Source organism: Ochotona princeps, chromosome 5 (genome assembly GCF_030435755.1).
Source record: "Ochotona princeps isolate mOchPri1 chromosome 5, mOchPri1.hap1, whole genome shotgun sequence".
NCBI classification, from domain to species: Eukaryota; Metazoa; Chordata; class Mammalia; order Lagomorpha; family Ochotonidae; genus Ochotona; species Ochotona princeps.
The window spans coordinates 46,117,696-46,133,171 of NC_080836.1; the positions used below are offsets into that span (position 1 = coordinate 46,117,696).

Below are 15,476 nucleotides of genomic sequence, written 5' to 3' on the forward strand. Positions count from 1 at the left end.
TATTTTAATATTAACATGTTAACTTACAAAATTTCAGTGAACAACAGATAAATGTAAAACACAATACATTTGCACACATCTTAGTTGTGCTGTTGAAATACAAGCATATCTTTGGAAGAAATCAGAAAGAAGATACTTTGTACATTCCTGGAACCTACACACATTGAAACAATTCACCTCAGAACAAACTGTCCTGATTTCAGAGGGCAAGACAGGAAGAGAGAAAGAGAGAAATCTAGTCCTTTATTCTGCCAACAGTGAAATTAACCATTAAAAGATAATGTGAAATACCTTTGACCAGGCAAAGATTTCTTAGAAAAGATATGAAAGATATTTATAGTTATTCAGCAACAAAAAGAATAAATAGTGCATGCATGGATGAACCTCAATGTCAAGTGTTTAAGATGCCCCTAAGATTCTCTGATTTCTAAGTCAGCCATCTAGGTAGAGAGATGTCATTTTTCTGAGGTTACAAATATGAAAGAGAAAGTGGGAGGGTAAGTTTTGTACCTGGTGTGCTTTAGCAACCCATGAAATAACCATCTGAATGTGGCACTGCATCACCATGTAAGTAGTGGAGTTCTGGAGTTCAAGAGCTTTCCTTAAAAAAAAGATAGACCTCAAAAGGCCAACAAGTTATAAAAATCTTAACTTACCATTAACAAAAAATTAGAGTGCAAAGATCCTAGACAGAATTTCAAGGAAATCGGAATATTTGTTAGGGAAATTTGGAATCAACAAAGCTGAATGAATCACAGAAGGGAAGGACAAAAAATATTTCTTGGAACAAGGAATAGAAAACAACGCGGAAAAGTAAGATAACTATCACAAATTTCTGTTACATCGACTGAGGGTTAGCCATGTTGGTGAAGTTAGTTAAAGCGGTTTGTATTGACTAATACTGTGAAGTTGTAGAAAATGGAACTAGTGAAAATAGAAAAGTACAGTTGCCTACAGAGTTTTGGTACAAGAATTGTGGCAAAGAGAAAGGGATGTGGGTGTGGAAAACAAAAAGAGTTTCTGTGATGACAGTAATTGGCATTTTTGAGATGGAGAAAGGATTGCACATCCAATGCTTCCATATAGCAACCAGTAGGAGGAACAGGTTGAAACTACAGATCAACTGAAATGATGGATTTCTTGTGAAGTCCAAGGGAGATGCATAACACAATTGGAGAGAGATTAGCTCAAAATAGGAGCACTTCTTTCGTTTTAACAAGAAGGAAAAATCTAGATATAGAAAGAGCTATACATAGTATAAAAAGTAGATAAAAAGAAATATCCCAGATTGGTTGAGTTCCATTACCTGTGAGAGGCAAGAGTGTTGAAGCAGAGTGCAGTAGGAAAAAAAAACTTTGAGGATAGGATGACACAGAGAGTTTGGAAAAGTTTGTTGTGATGGAAAAAGCTGCCTCCCTTTGGCTGGAAAAAGAAAAGAACTTAACAATATCTTATCATTGGTAAGGCTAGTGGTAACAATGTAAATTTCAGGTTCCATAAGCATCCTTAGTGACCCTCTGCACAGCCGCTAGAGGGGACCAATCCACTGTGCTTGATGACTGAAGTCTAAATTGTTAACTGTTCATTTCATAAGTGGTCATTTCATAAGCCTAGGGACATCAGAAACAGCCCCAGGCAGTCTCACACAAAAAGTCAGATGTCTGTTTCATATGAGAATACAGCTGTTAAATTTTATTGCGTTGATCCATGCGTTCTTTGTTAATTGATTGACATTCAATATAGTCAAATATTAAATACGTACTTAAATACAAAGAACTTGAGAACACCAATTCATTGATCACACACCAATCTTTAAAAGCAATATTTCATTTTGATTTTCTGGGAGTATGTTAAATTACTCAGTAGTAATTTACATTTCAATGTTATTCACTCATCTAATAAAATACATTTCTTGTTTAGGTCTTCACTGGGATCTTCACTGCAGAAATGTTTCTCAAGATCATTGCCATGGATCCATATTATTACTTTCAAGAGGGCTGGAATATTTTTGATGGTTTTATTGTGAGCCTTAGTTTAATGGAACTGGGTTTAGCCAATGTGGAAGGGTTGTCCGTTCTTCGATCATTTCGTCTGGTAAATTAAGTGGAAATGTCTGTAATATGTATTTTCACGAGTTATTTGTTTAGTCTTCATATTTTATAACAAAATTTCACACAATTACAATTTTATTTGAATTCATTTTTAAAACAAATCTGTTGTTGCACCTGATAGTCTTTTTCTTCTTCTTCTTCTTTGGAGAGTCAGAGAGACAGAGAAAGGATGGGAGAGAGAAAGGAATGTGTGTGAGATTCCTCTACTTGTTCATTGTCAGAATGCCTGCAACTTTAATTTGGGATGTAAAAGCCAGGGATCACAAGTTCAATCCACATCTCCCATATGGGTTCCAGAGACCCAGACACTTGAGCCAACATCTGCTGCTACCAAAGGTGCACTTTTGTAGGAAGCTGGAATTTTGGGCAAGGCCTGGGTTCAAACCAAGGAACTCTGATGTGGAACACAGGTATCCTAAACAGCGGCTTAAGTGCTAGGACGAAATGCTCTCCTACACTGTAACTTTAATAAACATGTTAAATTTAGTCAAATGAGCAGTGAATAATTCTCTCCGTATTAATTGATAGGTATAATGGAAAGGAAGGAACGGGAAGTCACAGACAAATCACAACTAAGGATACCACAGCTGCCAGTCCGTTATGTTTGTTTTGTGAAATTATGCCCAAGGTTTCATCAGGAGCCAGTAGGGGCTCGCTCTTTCTGGTGGGGGCTCAGGAAAAGAGTTCGATTGAGGGGAGCATAAACAAACACAACTCCACATACATCTGCTCCTTCAGTCAAACTGAAAAGTCATCAAATCTACTCTGTGAATAGAGTTACTAGTAATGTATTTTGTCACTTTTAAAATAAGTATATTTCATTAATCTTTGTGTTTTGTAAATTTTGTGGTGTTTCAAAGCTAAGGTACAAAATTTTATTTGGCATATATCCACTGAAATTTGGTACATTTTATTGTATCTTAAGTTGGCTATAACTTTTTGCAATTTTTAAAAAAGATTACCAAACACAAATTCCTATGTGATTTATCTTAATGTTGAGAACTCACCAGATTTTTGTGAAATTTAAAATTTCTCCTACAACTTTCAAAGTTGAAAGATGAATTGTTACCTAATTATGATCTTCTTACTGCAAGGGTAGTATATATCTAATATGAAACTATAAGGATGCATGAAATGCATCAGAAATGAAAAATGATTATATGAGATGTATTGGCAACCATTTTTTAAAATGTTTAGTAAATGTTCATGGTTATGTGAAGTATGTTTGGGGAAAAAGGAAGCATGTATTTAGTTTTTACGTAGTGTTTGAGGGTTCTTTGCATAAATTCTTCCCTGGGAATAAATGAAACATATTGAATCTTATATTTGCTGCTTTGGGTCACTTAGAGGCCATTAAACAATGTGCTACTCTCAGCTTGACATTTACTGAAACATCAGAAATAAAGTGCTGCTGCTGTTTAAATACCAATGGCACATGAGGGCTTTTATAATATTACAACCAATGTATCAAACATAGCGGCAGAAGGCCATTTAAACAGTATAATGATTGGATTAATTAAGTCACATAAATATTGAAAATGTGCAACTTTTTACTGAAGTTGAAGTGTTTCTTCTTCAAACATAATAGATCTTTTAAAAATAGTCTAGCATTACAGCAAATGAAAAGATATAGTTACAGTAAAGTAATTGGAAAACCTAGAGAAATTGGTTTATTTTTCTTCTTACACTTACATGATTTAAGTGTTGATATTATTTGCACATGTGGCATTCATCATGAATTTCAACTACACAGAAAAGAAAATATTTTGAGATTTAATATGAGAAACTCTAATGCAGACCCTGGGAGGCAATGTTGATGGTACAAGTAATGGGATTCCTTCCTCTCATGTGAGAGGACTGGATTGAACTCTGATTTATGGCCTTAAGCAACCCCAAGCCAGGTAATTAAACACATTTGAGAAGTGATCTATGTTCAAGAGTCACCCCGTATTTTAAATAAATAAATAAAATTTTAATTTACTTATTGCAGATTTATTCATTTTAAAACTCAGAATTACAGAGACAGAGAGATAGAGTGAAAAACCATCTATTGACTCACTGCACAGTTGGCCACAGGCTGAAGCCGGCAGCCAGGAGATTCATCTGAGTCTCCCATGTGGGTGGTAGGGGTTCAAACACCTGGGCTTACTGCTTTTCCCAGGCCTATAGCAGGGAGTTGAATAGGAAATAGAGCAGCCAGGAAAGTAGTCCGTTTTCATTTTGGATGCTGGAATTGCAGGTTTTACTGGCTATGTAACAATGCTGGCCTCATAAATAAAATGTTTAAAAAATAAATAAATGGGAACCTCAACTTTTGTGTAATAGAATATGTGCTAATTAACCACCAGTAATCTCAAATTTCCCAGTTATTTGAAGAAAAAAAAAGATAAGGCAAATGTCTCTGCAGGATTCTAGAAATTTTGGCATTTAAAAACTTGTATTCTATCATTTATTATATTTATAGTAAAGCTCTTTATGGATTTAAAATACTCTATGAGGTTCAGGTAACTGCTGCATTTGCTAGTAGTTTGGCATATAAACAACCTCTTCTTAGTCTACACCTGAGATTGTTATTACTACAAATTTTCCCTATAAAAAAGTAGATTCTTCAGAAATGCAAGACGTTAATAGTCATCTTGTTTCTGTTTTCAGCTCAGAGTTTTCAAGTTGGCAAAGTCCTGGCCCACACTAAATATGCTGATTAAGATCATTGGCAATTCCGTGGGGGCGCTGGGAAATCTCACCTTGGTGTTAGCCATCATTGTCTTCATTTTTGCCGTGGTCGGCATGCAGCTCTTTGGTAAGAGCTACAAAGAATGTGTCTGCAAGATCTCCAATGATTGTGAACTTCCTCGCTGGCACATGCATGACTTCTTCCATTCCTTCCTGATTGTGTTCCGCGTGCTGTGTGGAGAGTGGATAGAGACCATGTGGGACTGCATGGAGGTCGCTGGTCAAACCATGTGCCTTACTGTCTTCATGATGGTCATGGTGATTGGAAACCTAGTGGTATGTAGTAAAAAATATTTTCCTCGTTTTTCAATGATAGGTAATGTAACCATGACAAAGGATGTTTAACTGAAGGTGTTATACACTCAAATGAGATGTGGGTGTTGCAAGCAATAGCTTAGCTTATTGTACTGTAACTCTTATCTCTTTAAAAAAAAAAAGTCACACATGTGTATTGATGACATAAAAAGGTCATTTTCATTGAATACTTTTTCCTGACAAGGGAAGAGCAGTGGAGTAAGTTATGATATAGGAGCAGTAAAAATGAAAAATAACCTTAATGACACTGAAAATAATAACAGAAAGCAATCATCAAACAAGGTGGAAATGAAAAACTGTTTCCTTATTCATTCTGTAACCATAACAAGAGCAAACATCACAAAATCATATTAGCAAAATAACACAGCTTCTCTAATTCTTTAAATTATATTTATTTGAAGAAGTTACAGCAAATGAGGGAGAGACAGAGATCTTCCATTCGTTGGTTCACTTCCAAGGTGTCTACAACAGCTGTAGCTGGGTCAGGCCAAAGCCCAGAGCCAGGAACCTCATCCAGGTCTCTCACATGGCTGGGAGAGGCCCAAGCACTTGGCCATTGGCAGGAAGCTGGAGAGAAAGGAGAGCAGCCGAGACCAGATGGTCTCAGGTTGGGCTGTCCATGATGCACCACAATGCTGACCCCACTTTCTTAGTGATTAAGGGTGATCTTAGACAAGCTAAGCTTACAGAATCTCCAGTCTTCTTACCTATAAACTTAACAATAATAAGTACTGCTTTATGGAACTGCTGTAAGTTTTAAGTCATCTGAATCTTATAAAATGCTTAGCATAAGCCAGATGCTCACAAAGAGCTACTTTCATTCTTTCTTTCAAGTATCAATATTGCTTTAGGATATGACTCTTTAAGGCATGTTTATGACCTAAAAAGCTTCCAGTCTGTCAGCAAAAAGAATCTAATACAATGTGATAGAGATGTGAGTGAAGAAATTTACAAAGACAGTATGAGAAAGGGGAATAAATCAAGTAAACAGAACAATAAATGACTTGTATAAGTAAAGTAATTTTCCCAGTACATTAAAGCAATAGAGATTAGATCTCATACTACGAGTTCTGACTGATAGATAACAGGAAAAATTCACTTAATAAATAAGGATGAATTAACAAACTTTAATTAAAATTAATACATTTTAGGGAAATAAATCAAGGAAATACTCAAGAGAAAAATTTATTTCATTATATATAAAAATGAAAATGTAATATTTAATTTTATTTTCCTTCTTTTATCTCTTTCATCTACATAAAGGTAAATCAAAATAAAATAATTTTACCATGAAAAAAAAAACTTCCAGAAGTAACTGATCATGACTTAGTATAATTATCAGGTTCTATCACATGGGGATTGTTGGATGGGTCACTACAGGCTTTCAAAAGTACTTGCGGTCCTTATTAAATTTTATATATTTTTATCATTTGTAAATATTAATTTACTTACAATTATTTATTTGAAAGGTAAATATACAGGGCCTGGCGCAACAGCATAGTGGTTAAAGTCCTCGCCTTGCATGCGCTGGGATCCCATATGGGCGGCGGTTCTAATCCCGGCAGCCCTGCTTCCCATCCAGCTCCCTGCTTGTGGCCTGGGAAAGCAGTCGAGTACTGACCCAAAGCCTTGGGACCCTGCACCCATGTGGGAGACCTAGAAAGAGTTCCAGACTCCTGGCTTCGGATTGTCTTAGCTTGCAGCCCTTGCGGCCGCCTGGGGAGTGAACCATCGGAAGGAAAATCTTCCTGTCTCTCCTCCTCTCTGTATATCCGCCTTTCTGATAAAAATAATAAATAAATCTTTTTTAAAAAAAGAAAGGTAAAGATACAGACATGGGTTTTTCAGTTGCTGGTTCACTCCTCCATTGTTCGCAGCAGTTGTTACTGGGTCAGGCTGAGAGCAGATGTCTGGATGTCAATGTTAATCTCTGACATGGGTGGCTTACTTGAGCAGGAAGCTGCAATCTGAAACAAAGCCAGGACTTAAATTCAAGAACTCTGATATAGAATATAGAAATTTCAAGCATCATCTAAATCACTGCTCTGGATCTCTGCCCTTTTCTTACTTTTGTTTTTTTAAGCACCGTTGTTCAACCTAATTTACTACTTTCACACAAAGGAAATGTTAAGCCTCATTAGCTTAATAGAAAGATATCAATAGAGTAGAACGCAGCATCGTTTCCATTGGAATTTTACTTAATTTTTTTCCTAGGATTCTTTGATACTACTGTTCTGTTTATATGCATTTGTCCATCTTTCCTGTTAATAACCTTCTGTGTGCTTCAATAACCAGGGAATCATGGATACTATCTGTCAAATCCTGAAATAAGATATGACTTAATCCTGTATCCCTGGGAATGACTGACTCCTTAGAAAATTACCTCCTTCTGAATTCTCACAATGATTTCTCATCACCAAACCTTTCACTCATACCACTAAGAACTATTTGTGGAAGTCCAATTTACAGAAAAATTTGTGGTGCTATTCATAGTATTAAAAATACCTGATCAATATCAAATCTGTGCAATCATGGCCTCAGGATTTTGCAATGATAGATTTGATGTTGATCAGGTATTTTTAGTTTCTTTCATTTTTGAGGATTGTTAATCATTAACTAGAAAAAAAATCCTTAACATACAGTTAAGTTGTAGGAATGCTTTAGGAGATTTAGTTAGAACGATTCAAATGACTGAGGTTGTGATCTCCTGTTCCGTGCTCTCTTTTAGGTTCTGAACCTGTTTCTGGCCTTGCTCTTAAGTTCCTTCAGTTCTGACAACCTTGCTGCCACTGATGATGACAACGAAATGAACAACCTCCAGATTGCTGTGGGAAGGATGCAGAAAGGAATTGATTTTGTTAAAAGAAAAATACGTGAATTTATTCAGAAAGCTTTTGTTAGAAAGCAGAAAGCTCTAGATGAAATTAAACCTCTTGAAGATCTAAATAACAAAAAAGACAGCTGCATTTCCAACCATACCACCATAGAAATAGGCAAGGATCTTAACTATCTCAAAGACGGAAATGGCACTACCAGTGGCATAGGCAGCAGTGTAGAGAAGTATGTCGTGGACGAAAGTGATTACATGTCATTTATAAACAACCCCAGCCTCACAGTGACGGTGCCAATTGCTGTTGGGGAATCTGACTTTGAAAACTTGAATACTGAAGAATTCAGCAGTGAATCAGATATGGAAGAAAGCAAAGAGGTAGGAAATTTTAAAAAGGTATTTTTGTAATTCTACACTTCTATTACTTTAAAATTATTTTAAATTTAAAATTATTATATGCTTCCTTTCCAGAAGAATAAGAAAATATCTATTGGCATCTTTTCTATGGCAAAAGTAGTAATAAGTACATTGATGAGAGATTAATATATACCCAAATATAAGATGTAACTTTTATCACATATGCATTGCTTGGTATCTTTGATAATATTAACATCAACTAATATGAAATTTCCTAAGTACATTGAAATGATTTTAGATTTGCAAAAATGCCTTGCTTGTACATTTTGTTCCTTATAATTCACCCACAATGGTGGTTTTGTATGTATCCGAGAAATAATTGATGGGAGGGTACTTCTTCTAGTTGTCATCTTGTCACATTTTGTCTTTTATGAAATGTTTAATAAAGCATTATGTTATTTAGCTTGCACAGGCATAATAACTTATGGAAAGCTGATTGGGATGTTGGCTTGATATCTGTTGCAGTTTTCTGTTTATTGAAGCAATTTTTTTAAGGAATAGAAGTAGTGACAAAAAATCATGCTACAAATATTTTTATCCTAATAAGCATACTGTTTAAACAAAAAGAAAACTTTAATACTTTAAAGAATGCAAAATTCTGTATTCATCAGTTCAATAGACAGCCGTATTCTGGTAACATAAGGTAGCCTTTGTTTTACAGAACATGAGCCAGACAATGTTTTTGGTTTGTCTTATTTGTATTAACCTATAGATTAATAGGTGCTGAGTTACAACAGAGAAAGGTGAATTAAACATCTTAACGTTGGGATTTTTAACTCTATAAAAATGAAATTAAGATGCTTAGTAGCAAATTCTTGCATTAACAAAGAGACATTCACAGCAAAGGTTTGCCCCTTTTCATTGGAATTGCTTGGCAGAGAGGATGAAGCTCTTCATGACTGTTCTTACATTAAGACAGATGATATGGGAAGTTGGTACAGAGTAGTACGAAACTGAAGTAATTTAGCATGATTTTTAATCTATTCTCATGAGAGTTACAGGTAAATTATAATTTCCAGGAAAGCATATTTTTAAGAAGAGCACTCTAGATGTTTCAGACAGTGTGATTTCATGTACTTCACAAGATTATTCAAGAGTAATCTGCATTCTGTCTTTGTTTTGGGGTAGATAAACTTGCTCTTCATAAGTTGTTATATAGATATAGATATTTAACATTAAATTAAAACTGCTTAAACATTGGTGCTAAATATTAAAATATAAGTGACAGGATAAGAGATGTTAGTTTAACACATAATTGAAGACATTCAGTGAAAAAATAGTAAACCATAGCTTGGAGAAAAGAATTACTGAAATTAGTTGAACTAACATTTTTATTAACTGAACTAACATTTTTTTTAAGATGGAATAATATGTGGCAAACTTGGCAATAAAATTTTAAAAGAGTATAATGGTATAAAGGTTAGATCTAATTTCCTCTATTACATTTAAATAGCAGCTAAAGTCAGCATTTAGAAAATAGAATTTTCATATATATTGTTTTCTTAGTCTTTTGGCATTGTATCTAAACGTGGGTTTTTCCCATGTAGAATATCTAGTGTGCTATATAAACTAAGATTTATAATCATGAAGAATCAAATGTTAGTCAATTAGCTACTTTGATGTTAAAGTTGATACTTGGGAAATGATTAATTTAATGACATTATAGCAAACTTTCTAGATATAAATTTGTAAACAAAGAAAGGATTGTGTTAACCAGCTGATCAAGAATATTTTTAGATTTTAATTTTGTAGAGTTTTATTTTGTGACTTTACACTATAAAATAAACCAGAATCAAAATAACCTTCCAAGAATTTAAAACTCTCCCCTTGAAAAATATTTTTTCAGTATTTGCCTTCTGTTAATTTTTGTTTGGTCATTTTTTGATTGGTTGGATGGGATTTTACTAGATGGATTGGGTGCAAAATATTGAATTAGTAAGCAAGAAAGAAAATGAGTCTTATCACTATTCCTTTTGTGATTTTTACTGTTAAAGAGAAAATTACTGTTTCTATTTTGCAATATTTAAGTGCATTTCTTGTTTTATGAGGCATTTTAGCTGAGTGGACTAAGGTTTGCTGGTGTTTTCCTATGTCTATCAAGTCTGATTTTTTGTAGCTTTCTATATATTATCTACAGTGTTTCACTTAAGATTCATGTCATAACACTATATGCTTTAACTCTTATGTTATTTTGACTATACTTAGCATAATTATGACTGATTTCACTTTTAGAGTTTTTATTAATATTGAAACCATACTTGAATTTATTATTTTTTGAAGTAAAATTGAATAGTGCAATAATGGTGACCTTCACTGCTTACCATTCTTACTTCTCACAGGGGTAAAATCAAGCTGGAGCCATCGAGAATACAGCTCTGGTGTTTTTTAACAAGTCAGAGGCTCGTGCCACCACTTTTATCCAGGTTACCCAAGCAAGTTGTGCATATATCAATATAATCAATTTCTAAATGACTTTTGACTGGCCTGCATGTTACTCAGCTATGTTCCTTGCCCATCCATTGGCAGTAAAATAAGAACATGCACAGCTGCTATTATGCTGAGTCATAGAAAGCATGGTCAGGCAAGTTTGACAACCCTAAGTTTCTTTCTTTCTTTCTCTCTCTCTTTTTTTTTTTTCTTTTTAAGATTTAGCGGCTGATTTTCTTACATAGATTTTAATAGAAGTCGTATTCAATGAAAAATAAAAGTGCATGGCTTTATTATTTATTTAATTCCATGTAAGTTTTTCAGAATTTTGAAAATGCTAAAGGCTTAAAGGAGTAACAGGGATATTACGAAAAATTTCCTCAGAAAAGTTTTCTTGCTCCTACCTTTATGTTTTTAATACAGCACAAATGAAAGTACTTGCTAGTAATTTTTCTGGTTAATGCCATTCTATCATTTTCTGAAGAAAAATTCACAGATTAAAGCAATCCCTTATTCATGTGTAAACTTCCTAAATGATGTTTTAATGTGCTATATGTAAATGAATTGTCATGTTTGTCTTGGCTGCTAGCTGCGTGAGTATAATTTTTATCTGCTTCATTTTAGAGAAAATGGTATTGCTTTATTTAGCAATTGACCAAAAATGTTTTGGATTTAGAATAAGATTCCCTTGGACATTTAGCTTATATTTATCCTTAAAACTCCTAGACAGAAAAAAATAATTGTCTTCTGCTCACGCAGAGGGAGAGCTAAAGGGTGTGCTCATTCTATCTTCAAGTCCACCTTCTTCATCTAATTTATCCTTTGTCCATGATGGGGTCTCCCACTCAATTTCATCTAGACCTACTGAAAAACTTTCTCCTGAAGAATATTGCTTCAGTAGGTCTAACCACACACACTTCACACCTGTAAGGGAAGAAATTGGAGAGCTCTTGCTGCATTACTGTCTTTCAAGCAAGGAGACTGCCCTTATCCTGATTCATAACAATCCTACTATGGACTCCAGTTAGGGCTCCAGGCGTGTTCTGGTATTGAAATCAGAGCTTTATGCACAAATAATCAATTTGTTCAGGAAAATTTAATTCTTTCTAAAAAGAAAAGAATATTAAGTATGTTGTCATTTACATAACAATTCCTCTCTTCTTCCATTAAAACTGTAAATCAAATTACATATATATAGAGAGATTTTTTTTCCACTTCTTTGAAAATAGCAATCGTTATGGTGTTCCTGGAACATTCCTTTATACTTTTGAAAAAGAAATTCAGTTAGAGGTCCTATAGTTTTCAGGAAACATAATGCCTTATATTTTTGAGGAATAGATTCACATTAAATGGAATTCAAAATAAATATTTGCTCAGTCTCAACTACAGATACACACGTATAAACAAGGACAAAATATGGGTTTTTTTTTCCACTATCTTGTATTAACTCATAAAAATATAATAGCTTATTTTCCAAGTTCCTTGGAAAGAGCAAAAGTTAGTTTTATTTTTATCTGAGCATAATATTTTTGCAAGTTCTTGTGTAGAAAGATAAAGGAGACAAAGTTACAATCAGTAAGTTATCGACCCACGACTACAGGAAATTTGTCTGGAGAGTGGTAAGGCACAGACTAGAGGAATCAGTGTGGTCACATTTATTCTGAACTTTCGAACTACTGAAATTTCAAATTTCCTTGAGCAATTGTCACAAAATGTCCACTCTCTAAATGGATAGGCTGACTTCCAATACAAGGGGAGCGGGAAGGGCCAAAACACCTGAATCTAAAGTTTTATTTTGAGTAATATGTAGTACTTATGGGAAAGTTTTCTCAATTTTTCATGCAAAATGACTGACTTGTCAGAGAAGATTTGGGTTATATCATCTAAAGTTATTTAAATCAAATTCCCAATTTCTTAGCATTTATGATTGGAATAAGGATATTTTTCTAAATTTTGTATGTCGTTTACTAATTTTGTTTTGTTTTAAAATGTCTTAAATTCATAATGAGAAACAAGTGTTCCTATGAAAAACTTAATAGGAAATCAGACTTGCCTTTTTTATTGTGAATATCTAAAAATAATTTACCCATGTATATCTAGTTTACTTTCTGAAGGAAGTGCTATTTTTTTTAAGATTTATTTTATTTTTTATTGGAAAGGCAGATGTACAGAGAGGAGGAGAGACAGAGAGGAAGATCTTCCGACCAATTATTCACTCCCCAAGCGGCCGCAACGGCTGCAGCTGAGCCAGTCTTAAGCCAGGAGCCCAGAACTTCTTCCAAGTCTCCCACGCGGGTGCAGGGTCTCAAAGCTTTGGGCCATCCTTGACTGCTTTCCCAAACCACAATCAGGGAGCTGGCTGGGAAGTGGAGCTGCCGGGATTAGAACCGGCGCCCATATGGGATCCTGGTACGTTCAAGGCGAGGACTTTAGCTGCTAGGCCAATGCTCCAGGTCCTGAAGGAAGTACTATTAATGCTTAGTATTGATTTATCACATGGAGTAAAATCTGCAGTGCAGTATTATAAAATACAAAATGGAATATTGCATCTTGAAGTTTATTAGACTATTAGGCAGCTTGTAATTCTTTCCTGCTTACTACGTATGAATGGATTACCTCCCACTTCGAATTCAGCATATTAAAGAGTATCTACCATGTGAAGAAGTTTCCAGCAAAAATGCTCAACTAATATTTTCAGTATATATTTCCAGATGAATAAGTATGGGTAATGGAAAGACAACGTGAACATTCCAATTTACCAAAGGGAAAGTTAAAGGTTATTAAGCTACTTATAGCCAGTTTATATTTCCGTCTCCTATTTATGTACAAAATGTTATTTATGTAGCACTTTGGAGTTAGTGATGCCCAGTTTGGGATTTTCTTTGAAGATTCCTCAGTAAGTGTGTGAGGTGCTAATAGAGCGATACAATGACATGCGTTTGACAACTCTAATTTGCGAATTTCCCTGCCACTATATTGATTGTAATTATGAACTTATCTGAAGCTAAAGGTTTTTATATCCTTGACTTGTTTCATGTGCTTTTATGGGCTCTTTACATATTTTAGTTGCTTTAGGGACACATTTCATAATGTTATGACATTTTTCTCTCAAGTGTTTTAAAGAAATCATTGAATTGAGGTTATTAAGAAAGATTTTCTAAATGAATACTTAATTATCTACTTCTCAGGATTATTATTTAGAGTAAACTTTGCTAGTACATAATTCTAACATGAATTTGCCATTACATTAAAATACCTGAACATCATGAACATAGCTTGAGTAAATACTAAAGTTCATGAATATAAAACTTGTCAATGAACGATGTCACATGCATTGTGATATTTGCCTAGTCCACAAAATTTCATATGAATAAAGCTTGAGTTTGCTTGTGAATCATCAAAGAAGCCCTCTAGAGAATTGTGGCAGATACGAGGTGCAGAAGGTCCAGAGTCCAACACTGATTCATTATGATTCACTACTGATTCACTGATTCATCACTGATAGATGATTCAACTTGAATTTCCTTCCCTAAATGGATTCTTGATGTGTTGATAGGGCAACTTAGATTCTTATATCTGTAAGTACCAGGTGTTTAATAATATTCGAGTAGTATGAGGATACTGCAAAAAAGACTCATGAAACATTGAAATTAAAATGTTAGGTCTATTTTGATGCAAAAAGCTGAACTCCATCCACAGTTTTCCATATTGTTCATTCATGTGAACATTTGAAGACCTCTTACACGTGTCACAGGTCCTAAACAAGATGAAGAAGGATGAGACTGATTATCCTGAAAGAGGTTCCATTTACTACTCAAACTATAGATCCCTGTATGCAAAGCAGAAAGAGTAAATATGTTAGAATGATTCCGGAATAGTCTTCCTGCTTTCAGAGTTAAACTTAAGTTTATCTCATAGTCTCATGAATAATCTGCAGCCTCATTTAGATGAAGATTCCTTATACAATCAGAGCCTTTGAGGACTTGTAGTGCCCTAAAATACAGAGAATATCACTTATATCAAAAGTTAGATAGAAGGTGTTGGAAGTAGTTAGTTATTGAAAAGAGAGTGCAAGCTCTGGTCTCTATAAGGCAATCATATGCAACTAAACATTACTGCATCTATGTACCTGTGTTATGTTTCAACATCCTGCAAATGGGAAGACCAATATGGCCAGTCTTCAATGTGTAGCAGCTTCTCATGAATTAGAAAGATTGAAATGAAGGGATATTTAATAATTTCTTAGACAATTACTGATATGTAATTAGATATGTAATTGTCTAAGAGTTTTCCCAAAGATAAGTGATAGCAAATTTTAAAAATTTGAACTTCGTAATAAATCTCTCACTCCAATGTTTAATCTTATAGCAAAGTATGTTCAAATTTATTGAGAAAGACATGACTATTTGTCTAGGATTTGTCTATTTGTCTAGGATTATGATCGCTTCTCGGCCTTTTGGCTAAGATCAAGTGTGGATTATGAACAGCCTGATGAAGAGAAAAAGCCAACTACCTTCGGGAAACATATATACAGTATTTGAGTTAACTATTGGCTAAACTACAAATTAATCCCCAAATTAACATTACTAAGGCAGAAATAACTATTGTTTATGTTTCTAACATAATATTATTAGATTAGCTGG

At 34.3% G+C, this 15,476-nt stretch overlaps 1 protein-coding gene across 1 annotated transcript in view; it reads left to right on the forward strand.

Moving 5' to 3' along the window:
- The window catches only part of SCN2A (sodium voltage-gated channel alpha subunit 2), a 167,136-nt gene that overhangs the window by 128,370 nt on the left and 23,290 nt on the right, over window positions 1–15,476 (forward strand). Inside the window, exons 15-17 of the mRNA XM_058664577.1 lie at window positions 1,921–2,094; window positions 4,764–5,120; window positions 7,888–8,367. Of these exons, the coding sequence (XP_058520560.1) occupies window positions 1,921–2,094; window positions 4,764–5,120; window positions 7,888–8,367 (1,011 nt within the window). The remainder of the gene's footprint in view (window positions 1–1,920; window positions 2,095–4,763; window positions 5,121–7,887; window positions 8,368–15,476) is intronic.